General features: G+C 29.2%; 1 protein-coding gene across 4 annotated transcripts in view; it reads right to left on the bottom strand.

Annotated features, from left to right (window-relative positions):
* The window catches only part of kay (transcription factor kayak), a 60531-nt gene that overhangs the window by 3572 nt on the left and 41028 nt on the right, over positions 1–15931 (bottom strand). For 2 of the 4 annotated variants that reach the window (XM_015323776.2, XM_015323775.2), the window contains exon 2: positions 38–574. In XM_015323776.2, the coding sequence (XP_015179262.1) occupies positions 38–574 (537 nt within the window). Of the gene's footprint in view, positions 1–37; positions 575–2918; positions 2973–7367; positions 8490–15931 lie in introns of those variants that run through there. The other 2 variants (XM_015323778.2, XM_089172071.1) reach the window with 2 other exon arrangements.

Raw genomic sequence — 15931 nt, 5'->3', positions numbered from 1 at the left:
AGAAGAAAAGAAACAAGGAAAGAAAAATGTCACTTACTTCTAAAAGGGCATTTGTATGATCCATTCTTCGCTTGCGACACCTGGCAGCTGCCATTTTATTTCTTTCTCGTCTAATCTGTCGTCTTCTTTCTTCTTCCGGTGTCATACCAATCGTCCTGGTTGGTCTTCTTCCACCCATATTGCGTCTTGTAGCCTGTTGCTGTTGTTGTTCTGGTTGTTGTTGCTGTTGCTGTTGTTGTGGTTGTTGTTGCTGCTGCTGTTGTTGCTGCTGCTGCTGTTGCTGCTGCTGCTGTTGTGGTGGTTGCTGATGTTCCTGTTGTTGAGGTAAAGTCTGCTGACTTTCTATCAGATTATTCGTAGGATTGTGATGATGGGTAGCCAGATTTTGAGTTTGAGCCGGGGTCGGTTGGGATGGTTCTACCAAAGGTGGTACAAAACCAGCCTCCCGACTGTGAGACCCCGTTTCGCTGGTAAGCTCAAGGAAAGTCTGTTCGATACTTCTCAACGTGGTTGGTGTCAACGTTGGCGTTGTTCTAGTTGGTACCCCACTGTGCAATCCGTCTAGAGATACTAACTGTAAAAAAAGAAACAGAAAAATTATTGTTACATTTAATTATAGTTACTTTTAGTTATCCTAATATTTAATATCTCGTCTTTTATCTAACTCAATTCCTCTTATCTTTACATGATATTTTCTTTTCTTTTTTCTTTTTTTTCATAGATATTTACACGCGTCTCTCTTTGGAAATAATAAAAAAAAAATATATATATATATATATAAAAGTGGATCGGAAATGAAAAAAAAGGGAGCGAGGTGGTGAGGTGAATGAGGAGGGAGGGAGGAAGGGAGGGAGGGGGGAAAGCTAATAGTCATGGGCAAACAAAAAAGGGGGGAAAAAAATGTTCTCTAGCGTAACACTTTTATCATTTCTGTCCACTTGGGTTATTATCACGCGTGTGCCGCCTCGGATTTAAACGCAAAGAAGACACGGGCATTGATAAAAATAATCGTGATCCAATTGCCGATAAGTTATCGCAACTTTAGTTTGATATATCCTTCTTCTTCTTCTCTTTCTCTTGTGTGTTAGGGCTTATTGCGTTACGGACCGTTCGTATCATCATCGCTAAAATTACATATTCGATTCGAATCTTACTTGGAAGCACACCTTACTACTTATTCTCTTTCTCTCTCTCTCTCACTCTCAAACACAACAGACTCGTCATATGTGAGATTTATACCTAATCTATTTCTTTGTTTATTATATCTAATCGCTTTCGCGCGTAGTTTTCTCTCTCTTTCTCTGTCTCTTTCTTTCTTTCTTACTTTTTTGCTTAAGAAGACATTTTTATATATCTCTGCGAATATTCAAAATATGAGTCGTCGTTGTTTAATCGTCAAAAATGATTATTTTATTTTTCGAAGTACTTTTTTAAATCTTTTTTCTTTTTTTTTTCTTCTTCTTAAGCTGAAATGTCATAAAATTTGATCGACGTTTATAATTGGTAGACTTGAAAATAATTATTTTTTCTTTTAACCAATTAGAGAGTTTAATTTGATTTTATTACCGTTCGATAATGCAATTTGAATATTTTGATGGACGCTTAAACTTTTTTTGAAGATTGAAAATCAAATTTTTGTTCGTAATACTTGTTTTGCAAAATCTTAGTTTGAAAATAACGTTTAATAATTTGATGCCAGAATATTTTGTTTACTACTATGGATTATTTTGTTGAACTGTTTTGTTAGGATTGCAAATAAATTTTTTTAATAATTATTATAGCCATTAGAGATTGAGTATATAAATTATATTTTGGTATGTTACATGTTTAAAAATTTCCAAAAAGAAATTGATCTATCGATCGATCAATCGATTTATCGTAATCGTTTTGGCAAACAAACGTGATCGTTATATATTTTATTCGAGAAACGTTATATTATTATCTTTGTTGAAATATTTTTACTTAGAAATTTTTTATGAAATATATTATCGCACGTTTTTTTTTTTATTTCTCAAAATCCCCCTTAACGTTACATTTTATTATCTTTTCGACAGTAAAGAAAGATAAATTGGGCAACAGGAAGAAACGTGAAATTCGCGTAAACCAACAAACGTTCTAAGAACGAAACGATACGAAACGAACCAACCGACCAACCAACCAACCAACGAAACGAACGACATCGTAGGCGCTAAGTGTCATCGCTAAAATTACTCGACATATATATATATATATATATACCTCTCTCTCACTCTTTTTATTTCTTTCTCTCTCTTTCCAACGAATTGGAACTGGTGCCACCCACTATATCACCAAATACACTACTGTCCAATGAAAAGTTGACCAAAATTCAAATTTCACCAACGTTTAACATCCAACCACAGATATAATTTTTTTTTTCATATAAATTAATTGAAATAATAATTAAAATGAAATAAAATTAAACGCATTAGAAAGTAACATTAATCGTGATATTTTCTTCTAGCCAATAACTGTGTTGTTTAACTTCAAAACCATTACACACTCAACGATGTAGATGATAAGAAGAGATAACACATTGTTATCCGATTTTAATCGTTTAGATCATCTTTCCTTACAAATTTCAAATATTTTCGTTAATATACTCTTTTAAAATAATAAATTTTTTTTTTATAACTATTTTAAAATTGTAAATAAGTTTGCAAGAAAAGAACACAAAGATATTAAAAATAAATGAAAGTTCAATTAAATCTCCAATTTAATGCATTTCTTTCTAATAACGCAAATGAAAGTATCATTTGATCAAATTAATTATAAAACGTTTAGGAAAAAGTAGAGGAGAAAGCCTATTTTTCAAAATCTTTACGATAAATCTTTATAAAATCATTTTTTCTTTATTTTTTTTTTAATTGAACAAATAAATAAAAATGTTGAAATCTTACGCGTATAATCGATGGTGATATCGTCCGTTTGAGATGCATCGTTAAAATAACTTTGAAAACGAGTTTTCGTTATACATAAAATGATGATCACGTGAGAATAAGACGAAGACGAAGACGAAGACGAAGACGAAGACGAAGACGAAGACGAAGACGAAGACGAAGACGAAGAAGAAGAAGAAGAACCTCGAGAACGCTAACCGGAAATGACGAGCGTTCCTTTAGCGTTCGCGGTCTCCATTTGGACGACAAAAGATATTCGCGCGTGCAATAAAAGCAACATATTTGCAATAGAAAAAGGAAAGAGTTATTGTTAGTGATGGTGGTAGTAGTAGTGTAGTGATATAATATAGTAATAGTGATAATCATAGTTTGTAATGGTAGAAGTGTGAAGATATATTATACAAAAGTTTGCTCGATATCGATAAAAGCATGATGAATCAAACGCGCTTTTCCTTATCATCGTTCACAATTTTTTTCTCTCTCTTTTCTTTTTTTTTTCCATCTTCTTTTACACATACGTATTTATTATACTTCGAAATATTATTTAAATGTGATCGAAAAAGTTAATAAACGTATTATTTAATAATAATTACATATATAACGTATTAAAATTATACGTAAGTTGTTTGAATAATATTTGAGAAGTGTTATATTTTTTTAAATTCCCGCGCAATGTGATCTACTTTACCGGCCGGTGGTAATTAAAAAAAAACATTTAAATTTTTCGAAATGCATACCGTACATCATTTTTTAAACAGCTATTTTAAACATTTTATAAATACTTCGGAAATAATTCCTCCTCTCCTCCCTCGTTATCATTTCGCATCTGTAATAAATTTTTCAAAGGTGTAGCATCACGGACTTGTTTGTTTTACTTTCGTTTAGATTAAAAATATCTTAATAAATAATAAAAAAAAAAGAAAAAGAGGAAATGACAAGCACGCGTCGTCGTCGTCGGTCGTTCAAGAACGTGGAAATAATTTTTATGCGAATGCACCACCATCATCCAACCACCCAACAACACCGCGTTGTTAATTTCTTTTTTTTTTTTTCATCAATTCTTTCATTCCTTTTTCCCCCTTTTCTCGTGTATTTTTTTACCCCTAAACGCAACGTCGTTGTCGTCGTCGTCGTCGTCGTCGTCGTTGTCGTCGTCGGTTGGCATGCGAATGTGCTTTACGTTTCACGAGGCGCGGGTTATTCGCTCTTTCTGTTTTTCCCCACTAGTTTTCTTTACGAGGGGACATGTGATGCACAGAAATTGAATATATACATATGTATATATATATATATATATATATATATATATATATATATATATATATATATATATATATATTAAATGTATGATGTGTATAAGTATACATGATGACATGTATACATATATGTGTGTGTGTGATTTATGTATAAGAAAAAGAACGAATACATTGACACGAAAGTATATATATTTGATATGAATATATATATACATTCATACATATCACATGTACATATAATATATATATATATATGCAATTACATACACAGAGATAGAATTGCAAGGAGCACACGCGGTCTCGGTGATTCTATAAATAAATGCATTTGCTGTTCTCTAATCTGCCCTGGGCTCTTGCATTGCAAAGCAGACAAAGGGCGATATCAGCTACCAGAAAATCATTGCGAAACGTGCCCACAAAGAAAGAAAGAAAGAAAGAGAGAGGGGGAGGAAGAAGGGGAGGGGAAAGATAAATATTTACGACGACGTTCTGAAAGCGTGGAGAAAGAGTCGATTCGATTAGAGAAAGTAAAGAAGAAGGAAACGATAAGAACCGAGAAATTACATACACATACACACGTGCACACATATGTGACATATGTCTCCCTCTCTCTCTCTCTCTCTCTCTCTCTCTCTCTCTCTCTCTCTCTCTCTCTCTCTCTCTCTCTCTCTTCTGTATAATAAATGTATGTACGTGTATATAATATTTATCAAGTTACGAACAATTTCACATTGATAATATATTTTATGTATTATATTTATCTTTATATATTTTTCATTATAATTTTTAATTTCATGTTGTAATTTAAAAAAAGAAATTTGTTAAAATTATGTTAATAATATGCAAGTACGCGTATAAGCAATGTACTTGCATTTATGTACGTTTGAAAGTAATTATGTTGAGTATGCCCAAAAAAAAAAAAGAAAAAATATAAAAGATAATAATTTTACGTAAAAAGTTGTTAGTAATAAATACGATGAATTTACATTTAAATAAAATATAAAAATGTAGAGATAAGAAAAATATTTGAATCTTTTAAAAAGAATCTATGATTGATACATCTCTTTAATGTTCTTTAAAACATCGCACGTTCTACTTTACGTCAATGAAAGAGGTCGATAGGCGACCTTGCAGCAGGGAATTCCATGAAAAAAGTTATTCTCGTTTTAGTTTTCTATTTTTCTTTTTTTTTATTCCATTTTTCCCCCCTCACACTTGAATAGACACTTTTAAGTTTAATTGATTTTTTCCTCCTCAAAAAAACTAAGGATGAATGAAGAAAAATAAATGAAATTGATTTTACAAAATTGTAATTGTAATTATTATTATTATTACTATTACTAATTACTATAATTATTTGTACGTTTAAAAATAGAAAAAAAAAACTATATTTTATAATTTAATTTATTAATACAAATCATGGTAATATGAGATAAATCATGAGATGTATTTTTCTGTTTTTGTTTTTGTTTTTTTTTTAACTTACAAACACTGTCACAATTTAAAACAAAACAAGTAAATTTTGATATCATTAAATATAAATAATATAAAAATAAAATAATAATAAAAAAAAAGTAAACTAAAAATAAGTTAAAGAGAATAGACAGAGAATACGAATATTAAAGAGTAATATACTATTTTTTTTAAAGAGAAACGATTAGAGAAATTCTAATCGAGATTAGAATTTTACAATTGTTTCGAAATATTCCATTTTCATAGGTTTTAGCATTGGGTTAAGGGGATATATTTGTTTGCTAGAATGTTGAAACTTTTGTAACGATGATATCCATATATATATATAAAACAACAACAAAATGGTAATAAAAAAGACTATTATTCCCCGTACGTTTTGAACGATTTGTTTTTTCCAGGAATAGAGACAACCGACCCAGCGTGGAACTTCCAACCAACGTTGCACAATATTGCACAATTGTTTCGTTCTTTCGTTCGTTCGTTCGTTCGTTCGCATCGTTGTGCTCTATCTCTATCGTATTTATATCTTTCTCTTTCTCTATCTCTTTTTTTTTTTACCTCTTACATTACTAAACTTTCTCTTTCAAGTTCATATACACGAGTGATCATTAAAACACCACGCGAATTCAATTTTACACGTTATACTTAATTGTACGAAAATTAATTTTTTATGATTTACTTAAATTGTTTTTATTTTCTATAATATGAAAATTTTAACGCAGTAAAAAATTTGCATGAATTAAAATGATTAATTTAATATTTATATAAGATAACAAAAATTATTTCATTAAGGTTGATTCATAAAATAGAATTCTTACTGTTTAAATTATATTTTAATATATAATAGTGTGAAAGATATTCTAAATGTTTTCTATGAATTTTAGTTGGAAATTCACAATATTTTCTAGAACAACCTATTAATAAAAGTCACGAAATTAATATTTTTAATTAATAATTTCAAATTAATTGAAAATTCCAACACACATCACAAAAAGAAGTTATAGACAAAAAAATTGTTTTTCAATATTATATGTATTATTATATTATTATTACATATAGTATAAAATTAAATTTAATTATATAATATAATATTATATTAATATATATAAATAATTATATATTATATTTATTTATTACATATTAAATATTATTATATATATAAATAATATTATTTTATTATATATAATAAAATATTTTTTTTTTATATAATATTATATTATATATACATATATATTAATATTAATATATATATTAAATAATATTAATATATATTATATATATGTATTATTATATTATTATTATTAATATATATATTTCATTATTATCAATATTTTAAATTTAAATACATCGTTAAAAAAACACATACACTTCCACACACACACATTCACTCACGTATTACGCGTTACACGCTTATTTTTACGCATAACTTGTATATTAAATCAAGAAAACAAATTATTTTACGATACCCCACATCATGACGCATCGAAACGTAACACGAATGATGACCGAACTTGTGTATATAAAAAAAAAAAGAAAAAAAAAACAAAAGGAAGGAAAAAATATAAAATAATTGCGGTAAAAAGTAAGATATAAAAAGAAAAAGAAAAAAAAACTCAAAAAGAAAAAAAAACAACAAACCTCAATAAAAACGAATTTCATTAGAATTCAAAGATAAGGAAAGAAACACGAATACTTATAATCAGGCTTATCATGTGGTTACCTGCTGATAAAGCAGTTCCTGTGCTAGGATATTCGCAATGTCGACTGGATCCATGGCGGTGGTTGCCATAATTCGTTGGCTAATTCGTCGATTTATTTATTCGTTCAAAAGCGTTCGTTTTTATTTTCTTTTCTTTTTTTTTCTTTTTTCTATCATATATTATTCAAATATATATTTGTATATATGATCGTTGATCGTCGTCGTTGTCTTCGTCGTCAAAAAATTCAAGTATACAAAATTAAACAATTTATAAAAAACAAAAAAAAAATAAAAATTGTATCAATAGTAACAAGTAACGAAAGTAATAAAAATTATTTAAAAAAAAAAAATGATAAAACAAAAAAGAATCGATCAATCGAATAAACCTCTCTAAACAAAGACAAAAAATGTCGAACAAAATTGACAGGGAAAAAAATAAATAATATAAAAATAATAATAATTTAAAAAACAAAATAAATAAATTAATAATAATAATAATTATTATTATTATTAATAATAGTAACAATAATCTTGACTTTCGGTCGGTCGGTCGTTCGTTCGTGAGAAGATTTTGTTTTGGACGTCGGTGTGTGTGTGTTTCTTTACTTCCTCCCCCTTTTCTTCTTTCACTCTCCTACGTGTATATACGTGTATATATATATATATACTTCTCTTTATCTCTCCTATCGTTTAACCCTTTTATTCCCCTTCTCTTTTTCTCCTTACAAACACATATCATATATATATATATATTTATATATATATATCTCACACACTTTCTGTATCTTTATCTCTCTTCCTTCTTCTTCTTCTATTACTTTTTTTTGTTTAGTTTTCTTTTTAGTTTCTTTTTATATCTCCTCCCCCTCTCTCTTTCTCTCTTTCTCACACACTTCGTATTTCTCTTCTTCACGGTATGGCAGAGTACCGTTCGATTATGGTTGCTTGGTTTGAGTTGGTCGATGATAGGGTGAACAGTGGCTGATGGTTTCGATTCTAGGGGGGTTTGAGGGGGGTAAAGGATGTTCTGTCGTTGATTCGTTAATTGATTTTTATCGTTCCTCTTCTCACTATCGTTTTTTAAGTATTATTTAGCAAAAAGCTAACGTCCTCCACCGACGCCTTTCTTACACTGAGCGTCTCGACGCCAAAGAGAGAGAGATCTCTCCTCTTCCCCACCTTCTCCACCTCCTATCCTCCTCCTCCTCCTCTTCTACTTCGTGGCCTTACACGACGAGAGGAAACCTAATCTAAAAATAACCTTTCGAAGTTCGACCATTTCTACATGTAGATGTACCCGCGTATACATACACACATACACGCGTGCCAAGTATACTCGGCTCCTTTACGTGAGTACACACATACACACATATTATACACATAGTTTGCGAATTAGTACTAGAGAGAGGAGGGATTATGATGATGATTATGATGATTATGAAGATGATAGAAAGAGACAACATAGAGAGAGAAAGAGAGAGTAAGGGGGGAGGGCAAATAATATTTTTTTTGTTCTTTTTTTATTTTCTACCACTCTACCACCCCCACCCCTAAACCACCCACCACTTCTATTTCTTCTCTTTTTATTTCTTTTACTTTCTTTCTCTCTCTTTTTCTCTCTTTCTCAGCACTTTATATTACTTTTTCTTTTTATGAGAAAGAAAACTATCGGCCATCATTTTCGTATTACTTTTGTTTTTCTCGTGGAACACGAGAACGAAAAACAACACGATACGATGCTGAAGGATAATTCTTTTTTTTTTTTTTTTTATAGTTATCACGGAAAGTGGAAATAATATTTTCGTTCGTAGATTATATACTGTGATTCCCTTTACCAACCCTTAACATGGAGTAATTGTTTGTTGTCTCAAGTTCTTGTTTGTCTCAAGTTTTGTTCAGTTTTTTCTTATCATTTCTTTCTTCTACTTTTCTTCCACGTTTGATTTCTTTTCAATCTTTCGAAGAAATTTTTTTATTATTAACCCTTTGACATACAATGACGTCTTGGAGATGTCATTTATTTTATGTTTCATTATAGACTTTGACGTCTCCAAAACGTCGAAAATTGTTTTCAGCTGTTTCTGCTTTATCAAGTATCACACATTACAAAATTATTAAAATGTTATTTTATAGTATTACATAATCACCCTTAGAGTGCTATGGACGCATATATGCTGCATTTAATAAAAATTACCAGAGTAGTCTATCGACGCTTATACGTGTTTGTTAATATTAATGTAAAATAATGTAATGTTTATTTAAATTAATTAAATTATATTCACACAGAAACAAAAACTTTAATTATTAAATATAATTTATTATTAGAATCTGGTTAATAATAAATTATTCTGTTCCTACAAAAAAATTTTAGTTGAAAGTATTCAGCATTCAAAGGGTTAATTAATTATCAATCTTATTGCATTTTATAAAGCAATGTAAATTTCAAAATAAAATGCCTCGGCATTTTATTTGTATGTCAAAAGGTTAACGATCAAATATGTGCTTTTATTAAAACAGTTCTATTTTGTTTATTTTTTTTTATAAGATTCTCCCCCTTCTTCCACCCTCCTTTCTCAACAATTCCCAAAATGTTCATTAACAAATTTAATTGTAAAATTCCTTTTGTAAATAAACTACTAGCCAATGACTTTTCTCATTACTAATTTTTATTTCTATCATATTTCATTTTTTTCTTGTTCTAATTTCAATTTTTCTTCAATAAATAAATCCGATAAGAAAGATAAAGAAAACCGAAAAAAAATTCAAACCACCTCGTTCGGATTTTTGCTTCATAAAATCAAATATTTGTTCAAAGGCGAGCCCTTTTATATATCAACACGCACACCAAAAAAAAAAAAAAAAGAAATTTTCTTTCACTTCAAAGAATGAGATAAGAATAAGAGAATAATAGGGGATAGGTGAGGGAGGATGAAGAAAAGGGGGAGAATGAGACGAATACAGGGGGGGGGGAAATAGTTTTATGACCCTTTTACGTATATCGGTAATAAAAAAAAAATAAACTTTTGTAAGATTTTGTTCTCTTTTTTTTCCCACTTCTTTCCTTCCTTCATCCCGGCCCCCCCTTTTCCACTACATAAGATTCTTTTAAAAGTTTAGTTACACAATCAAAGTTCAAATTTTATGGTTTTACCTATTTACAAGAATATTCTATGACGTTCTCTTCAACTCTTATCGAATAGTCCAGTCAAAATAGCCCTGAAATCGGGTTTTTGAGCTATACGGCTGAAAAAATATGGAAATTATCAGAAAAATGCGTACAATACTGTGGGCAAAGTAAAAAAGTTCTCAACCACCGGGAAAGGGGTGAAAAAAATTAAAAACTACCCCAAAATACGATTTTTGGATTATATGTTAAAAATATCAAAAAAAGTTTCAAATAAAAGTTGTAGAGCATAAAATTTTAGGCCTATCTATATCAGACCATTTTTCCCCTAAAACGCACCCTTTCACCCCTACGACGGTTCAAAGTACTCAAAAAATGAAAATTCAATAAAAAATATAAAAATGGGACTTTTTAAAATTTTTTTTTTTAATTATCTTTAAAAAACTACAAAGAACAATCGTAGGGAAACAAAAAATTTTTTTTTCATCCCTTCTATTAAAAATCAAGGGGTGAAAACGGTTTTTGCTCGATATTTCGCTTAAAACGGGTTATTTAAAAAAATTTTCTTTTTCATATGAATTTTTAATTTATTTTTTAAATTTTGGTGTTGAATTTATATTTATAAATATTTACCTGTAGGAAATATCCCAATTTAAAGACAGGTAATTACTCCCTTAGTCCTACGCCTTTGTAGAAAGAAACAGAAAATGAAGCTATCCTGCTCTTACTCATTGTGACGTAGTTCGCCATGGCACGCATGCGCAAACTCCTAACTTCCATGCGTGCAAGAGAGATAGACAACCTATTGTTAGCTTCGTCTAAATGTAAACAGTATAATGCGATGAAACCCTTTTTCTTAAATATATTCTCTTTTTCTTCTATATTCTCTATAGCTCGAGAGTCTCGCGCGCATCTGTGACAGCATGATAGATTTTTGAAAATATCTCAAAAAGTAAGCGAGATAAAGCGATTTTGTATTAATAATGTTTTGTAGACAAGTTTATTTGCTAAAAAAAGGTTTAGTACTAAAATATTTTATCTTCCTCACTTTTCGAGATATATTAAAAAAATTAAAAAACTATTCCCACCTTTTCTTACATTTTTGAAAATATCTCAAAAAGTAAGCGAGATAAAACGATTTTGTATTAATAATGTTTTGTAGACAATTTTATTTGCTACAAAAAAGGTTCAGTACTAAAATATTTTATCTTCCTCACTTTTCGAGATATATTAAAAAAATTAAAAAACTATTCCCACCTTTTCTTACATTTTTGAAAATATCTCAAAAAGTAAGCGAGATAAAGCGATTTTGTATTAATAATGTTTTGTAGACAATTTTATTTGCTAAAAAAAAGGTTCAGTACTAAAATATTTTATCTTCCTCACTTTTCGAGATATATTAAAAAAATATGATTACTCTCTTACCTGATACTTTTTATTAAGTTTCACCACTGACAAGGACAGCGCAAGGTCTTGCCCTCTCGGATTTTGTTCAAATTTTGCAGGATGATAGATTTTGCTTACCTTTTTACGAATATATAGTGTTATAGGAGCCACTACTCAATAATTTTTGAGATATTTGCCATTAAAAATGCTTATGAGGCTATCTAGTGTTTAAATTTACTTCTGAAGTAAGCTATGGTAATAATAAGTTTAGGATAACGACAACGATTCGGCGATTCGTTCCAATAGTGGGCCGAGTCTTTTAGGGTTCGAATCTTGGGAGGTAAATTTTTTTTTTTCTATTTTTATATGTAAAGATACATAATAAAGTTTAAATAAGTTGAAAATGAAATGTCTTAAATGACTAGAAACCTTATAAGAGTTTTTTTTTTATTAGCATTTGTATATGTTCTCAATTCTCACTATTTTCAAAATAAATATCAATGATTTTGAAAAAATACTAAAATATCTAGACAAATTAATTTTTAATTATTAATTATATTATTTATTAATTAATTAATTTTTTTTCGATATGTTTATTGCAGTGTACATTCAGATTCTCACGTAGGGCTGAATCACTGTTTACTCTCTATTCTCACTTGGGAAATGCTTTTATTGTTTTGTAATAAATATTATTCTGTACATATGGGGCATTCCACGCCAAATCGGACGGTTTTAAAAATTTTTATTTTTGATTTCCGCCATTTTTTGGTATCTTTTAGTACCCACTGAAAAACCCTTCCTCCTAAATTGTGGCATTTTTTGATCTGCCTGATATCTGAAAGATATCGAATTTTCAAAAAGCAGCTCTTTCTGTGGTTTTTAGCCCGTACCTTTTTTAAAACTCATCCAAATGAAAATTACCATTCTACATAAAAGTTTTGTTTTTCAATGGACTTTTCGAAAAAAAATTCAAAAAAATTATTTAAAGTGTCTTAATACGTAATTTTCGATTTTTAAACTTTAAATTGCATTTTTTAAAGTGAGTGCATATTTAGATTTTCTTCATAATTTTTAAAGCAAACCTACTAATTTTACGTTTTAGGCCGGTCTGGCCGTGGGCCTTCGATAACTACTATTTTTTTTCAAGTTTTAAAATTTAAAAAAAAATTTTTTTATTACATTTTAATAAATTTTATCATTTATTTCTCTCTATTAATGTATTTTAAAACACTTTACATATTTTTTTTTTATTATAACAAGTGTAGGAAAGTCTTAATTACTGATTAGGATTAATAATTAACAAAAATAAGAAAAGTCTTGATATATTTTCGTGATTTTTTGAGAAATTTTAGCAGTCTAATCATTGATATTTATTTTGAAAATAGTGAGAATTGAGAACATATACAAATGCTAATAAAAAAAAAACTCTTATAAGGTTTCTAGTCATTTAAGACATTTCATTTTCAACTTATTTAAACTCTATTATGTATCTTTACATATAAAAATAGAAAAAAAAAAATTTACCTCCCAAGATTCGAACCCTAAAAGACTCGGCCCACTATTGGAACGAATCGCCGAATCGTTGTCGTTATCCTAAACCTATTATATACCATTGCTTACTTCAGAAGTAAATTTAAACACTAGATAGCCTCATAAGCATTTTTAATAGCAAATATCTCAAAAATTATTGAGTAGTGGCTCCTATAACACTATATATTCGTAAAAAGGTAAGCAAAATCTATCATCCTGCAAAATTTGAACAAAATCCGAGAGGGCAAGACCTTGCGCTGTCCTTGTCAGTGGTGAAACTTAATGAAAAGTATCAGGTAAGAGAGTAATCATATTTTTTTAATATATCTCGAAAAGTGAGGAAGATAATATATTTTAGTACTGAACCTTTTTTGTAGCAAATAAAATTGTCTACAAAACATTATTAATACAAAATCGCTTTTTCTCGCTTACTTTTTGAGATATTTTCAAAAATGTAAGAAAAGGTGGGAATAGTTTTTTAATTTTTTTAATATATCTAGAAAAGTGTGGAAGATAATATATTTTAGTACTGAACCTTTTTTGTAGCAAATAAAATTGTCTACAAAACATTATTAATACAAAATCGCTTTTTCTCGCTTACTCTTTGAGATATTTTCAAAAATGTAAGAAAAGGTGGGAATAGTTTTTTAATTTTTTTAATATATCTAGAAAAGTGAGGAAGATAATATATTTTAGTACTGAACCTTTTTTGTAGCAAATAAAATTGTCTACAAAACATTATTAATACAAAATCGCTTTTTCTCGCTTACTTTTTGAGATATTTTCAAAAATGTAAGAAAAGGTGGGAAAAGTTTTTTAATTTTTTTAATATATCTCGAAAAGTGAGGAAGATAATATATTTTAGTACTGAACCTTTTTTGTAGCAAATAAAATTGTCTACAAAACATTATTAATACAAAATCGCTTTATCTCGCTTACTTTTTGAGATATTTTCAAAAATCTATCATGCTGTCACAGATGCGCGCGAGACTCTCGAGCTATAGAGAATATAGAAGAAAAAGAGAATATATTTAAGAAAAAGGGTTTCATCGCATTATACTGTTTACATTTAGACGAAGCTAACAATAGGTTGTCTATCTCTCTTGCACGCATGGAAGTTAGGAGTTTGCGCATGCGTGCCATGGCGAACTACGTCACAATGAGTAAGAGCAGGATAGCTTCATTTTCTGTTTCTTTCTACAAAGGCGTAGGACTAAGGGAGTAATTACCTGTCTTTAAATTGGGATATTTCCTACAGGTAAATATTTATAAATATAAATTCAACACCAAAATTTAAAAAATAAATTAAAAATTCATATGAAAAAGAAAATTTTTTTAAATAACCCGTTTTAAGCGAAATATCGAGCAAAAACCGTTTTCACCCCTTGATTTTTAATAGAAGGGATGAAAAAAAAATTTTTTGTTTCCCTACGATTGTTCTTTGTAGTTTTTTAAAGATAATTAAAAAAAAAAATTTTAAAAAGTCCCATTTTTATATTTTTTATTGAATTTTCATTTTTTGAGTACTTTGAACCGTCGTAGGGGTGAAAGGGTGCGTTTTAGGGGAAAAATGGTCTGATATAGATAGGCCTAAAATTTTATGTTCTACAACTTTTATTTGAAACTTTTTTTGATATTTTTAACATATAATCCAAAAATCGTATTTTGGGGTAGTTTTTAATTTTTTTCACCTCTTTCCCGGTGGTTGAGAACTTTTTTACTTTGCCCACAGTATTGTACGCATTTTTCTGATAATTTCCATATTTTTTCAGCCGTATAGCTCAAAAACCCGATTTCAGGGCTATTTTGACTGGACTACGAAAGGGGAACTCGCAAACTGATTCTGAAAAGGAAATTGTACTCTGGGGGGGTAAAAAAGGGATATATACATACATATATAGGGTGTCCAAAACAAAACAAAATTTTTAAACAAATTTTATCTGAAGTATCATCAACGATGTCAACTACAAAACACTCTTTTTATTGGGTTGTTCGGAAAGTTCGTGCCGATTTTCGGTAAGTGGCATATAAAGTTGTTTTACTAAAAAAAACCTGAGAAGTTCTGGAAGGATAAAATTTTGTGATTGATTACAATATTGAAAGATTTTAGAACAAAATGGCACTTGTATATAATTTAATACATATATATCAAATAAAAAAATTTAAATGCGTTGCGTTTTAATCTTCCGTCAATATCGGCTAGAACTTTCCGGACAACCCAATATATTATTAGGTCGAGTCATTTAGTAACTTCCGATGCGGCTATGTAGAATCTATTTTTCGTATTTATCTACTATAAGTCACCGAAACAAACGGATTTTCGATATCACTATATAGATGAGGCTATTCAGTTAGTCTTCTGTTAACTTTTTTTATGTAGTCAATGTTACATTTAACAGTTTTTCTTAACCACTGAAATGGATAGTAAAAAGTGCATATTCAACATGTAATGCTTTAAGGAATTGAAACAAGGCAATAGCACTAAGGTGGCAACTGAAAAAATATGCAGCGTATACAGTGAAGGACTGATAATTGATAGGGCAGT

The sequence above is a fragment of the Polistes dominula genome, unplaced genomic scaffold (genome assembly GCF_049000335.1).
Source record: "Polistes dominula isolate Pdom_NZ unplaced genomic scaffold, Pdom_raw_medaka contig_73, whole genome shotgun sequence".
NCBI lineage: Eukaryota > Metazoa > Arthropoda > Insecta > Hymenoptera > Vespidae > Polistes > Polistes dominula.
This window is presented reverse-complemented; position numbering and strand designations above follow the sequence as displayed.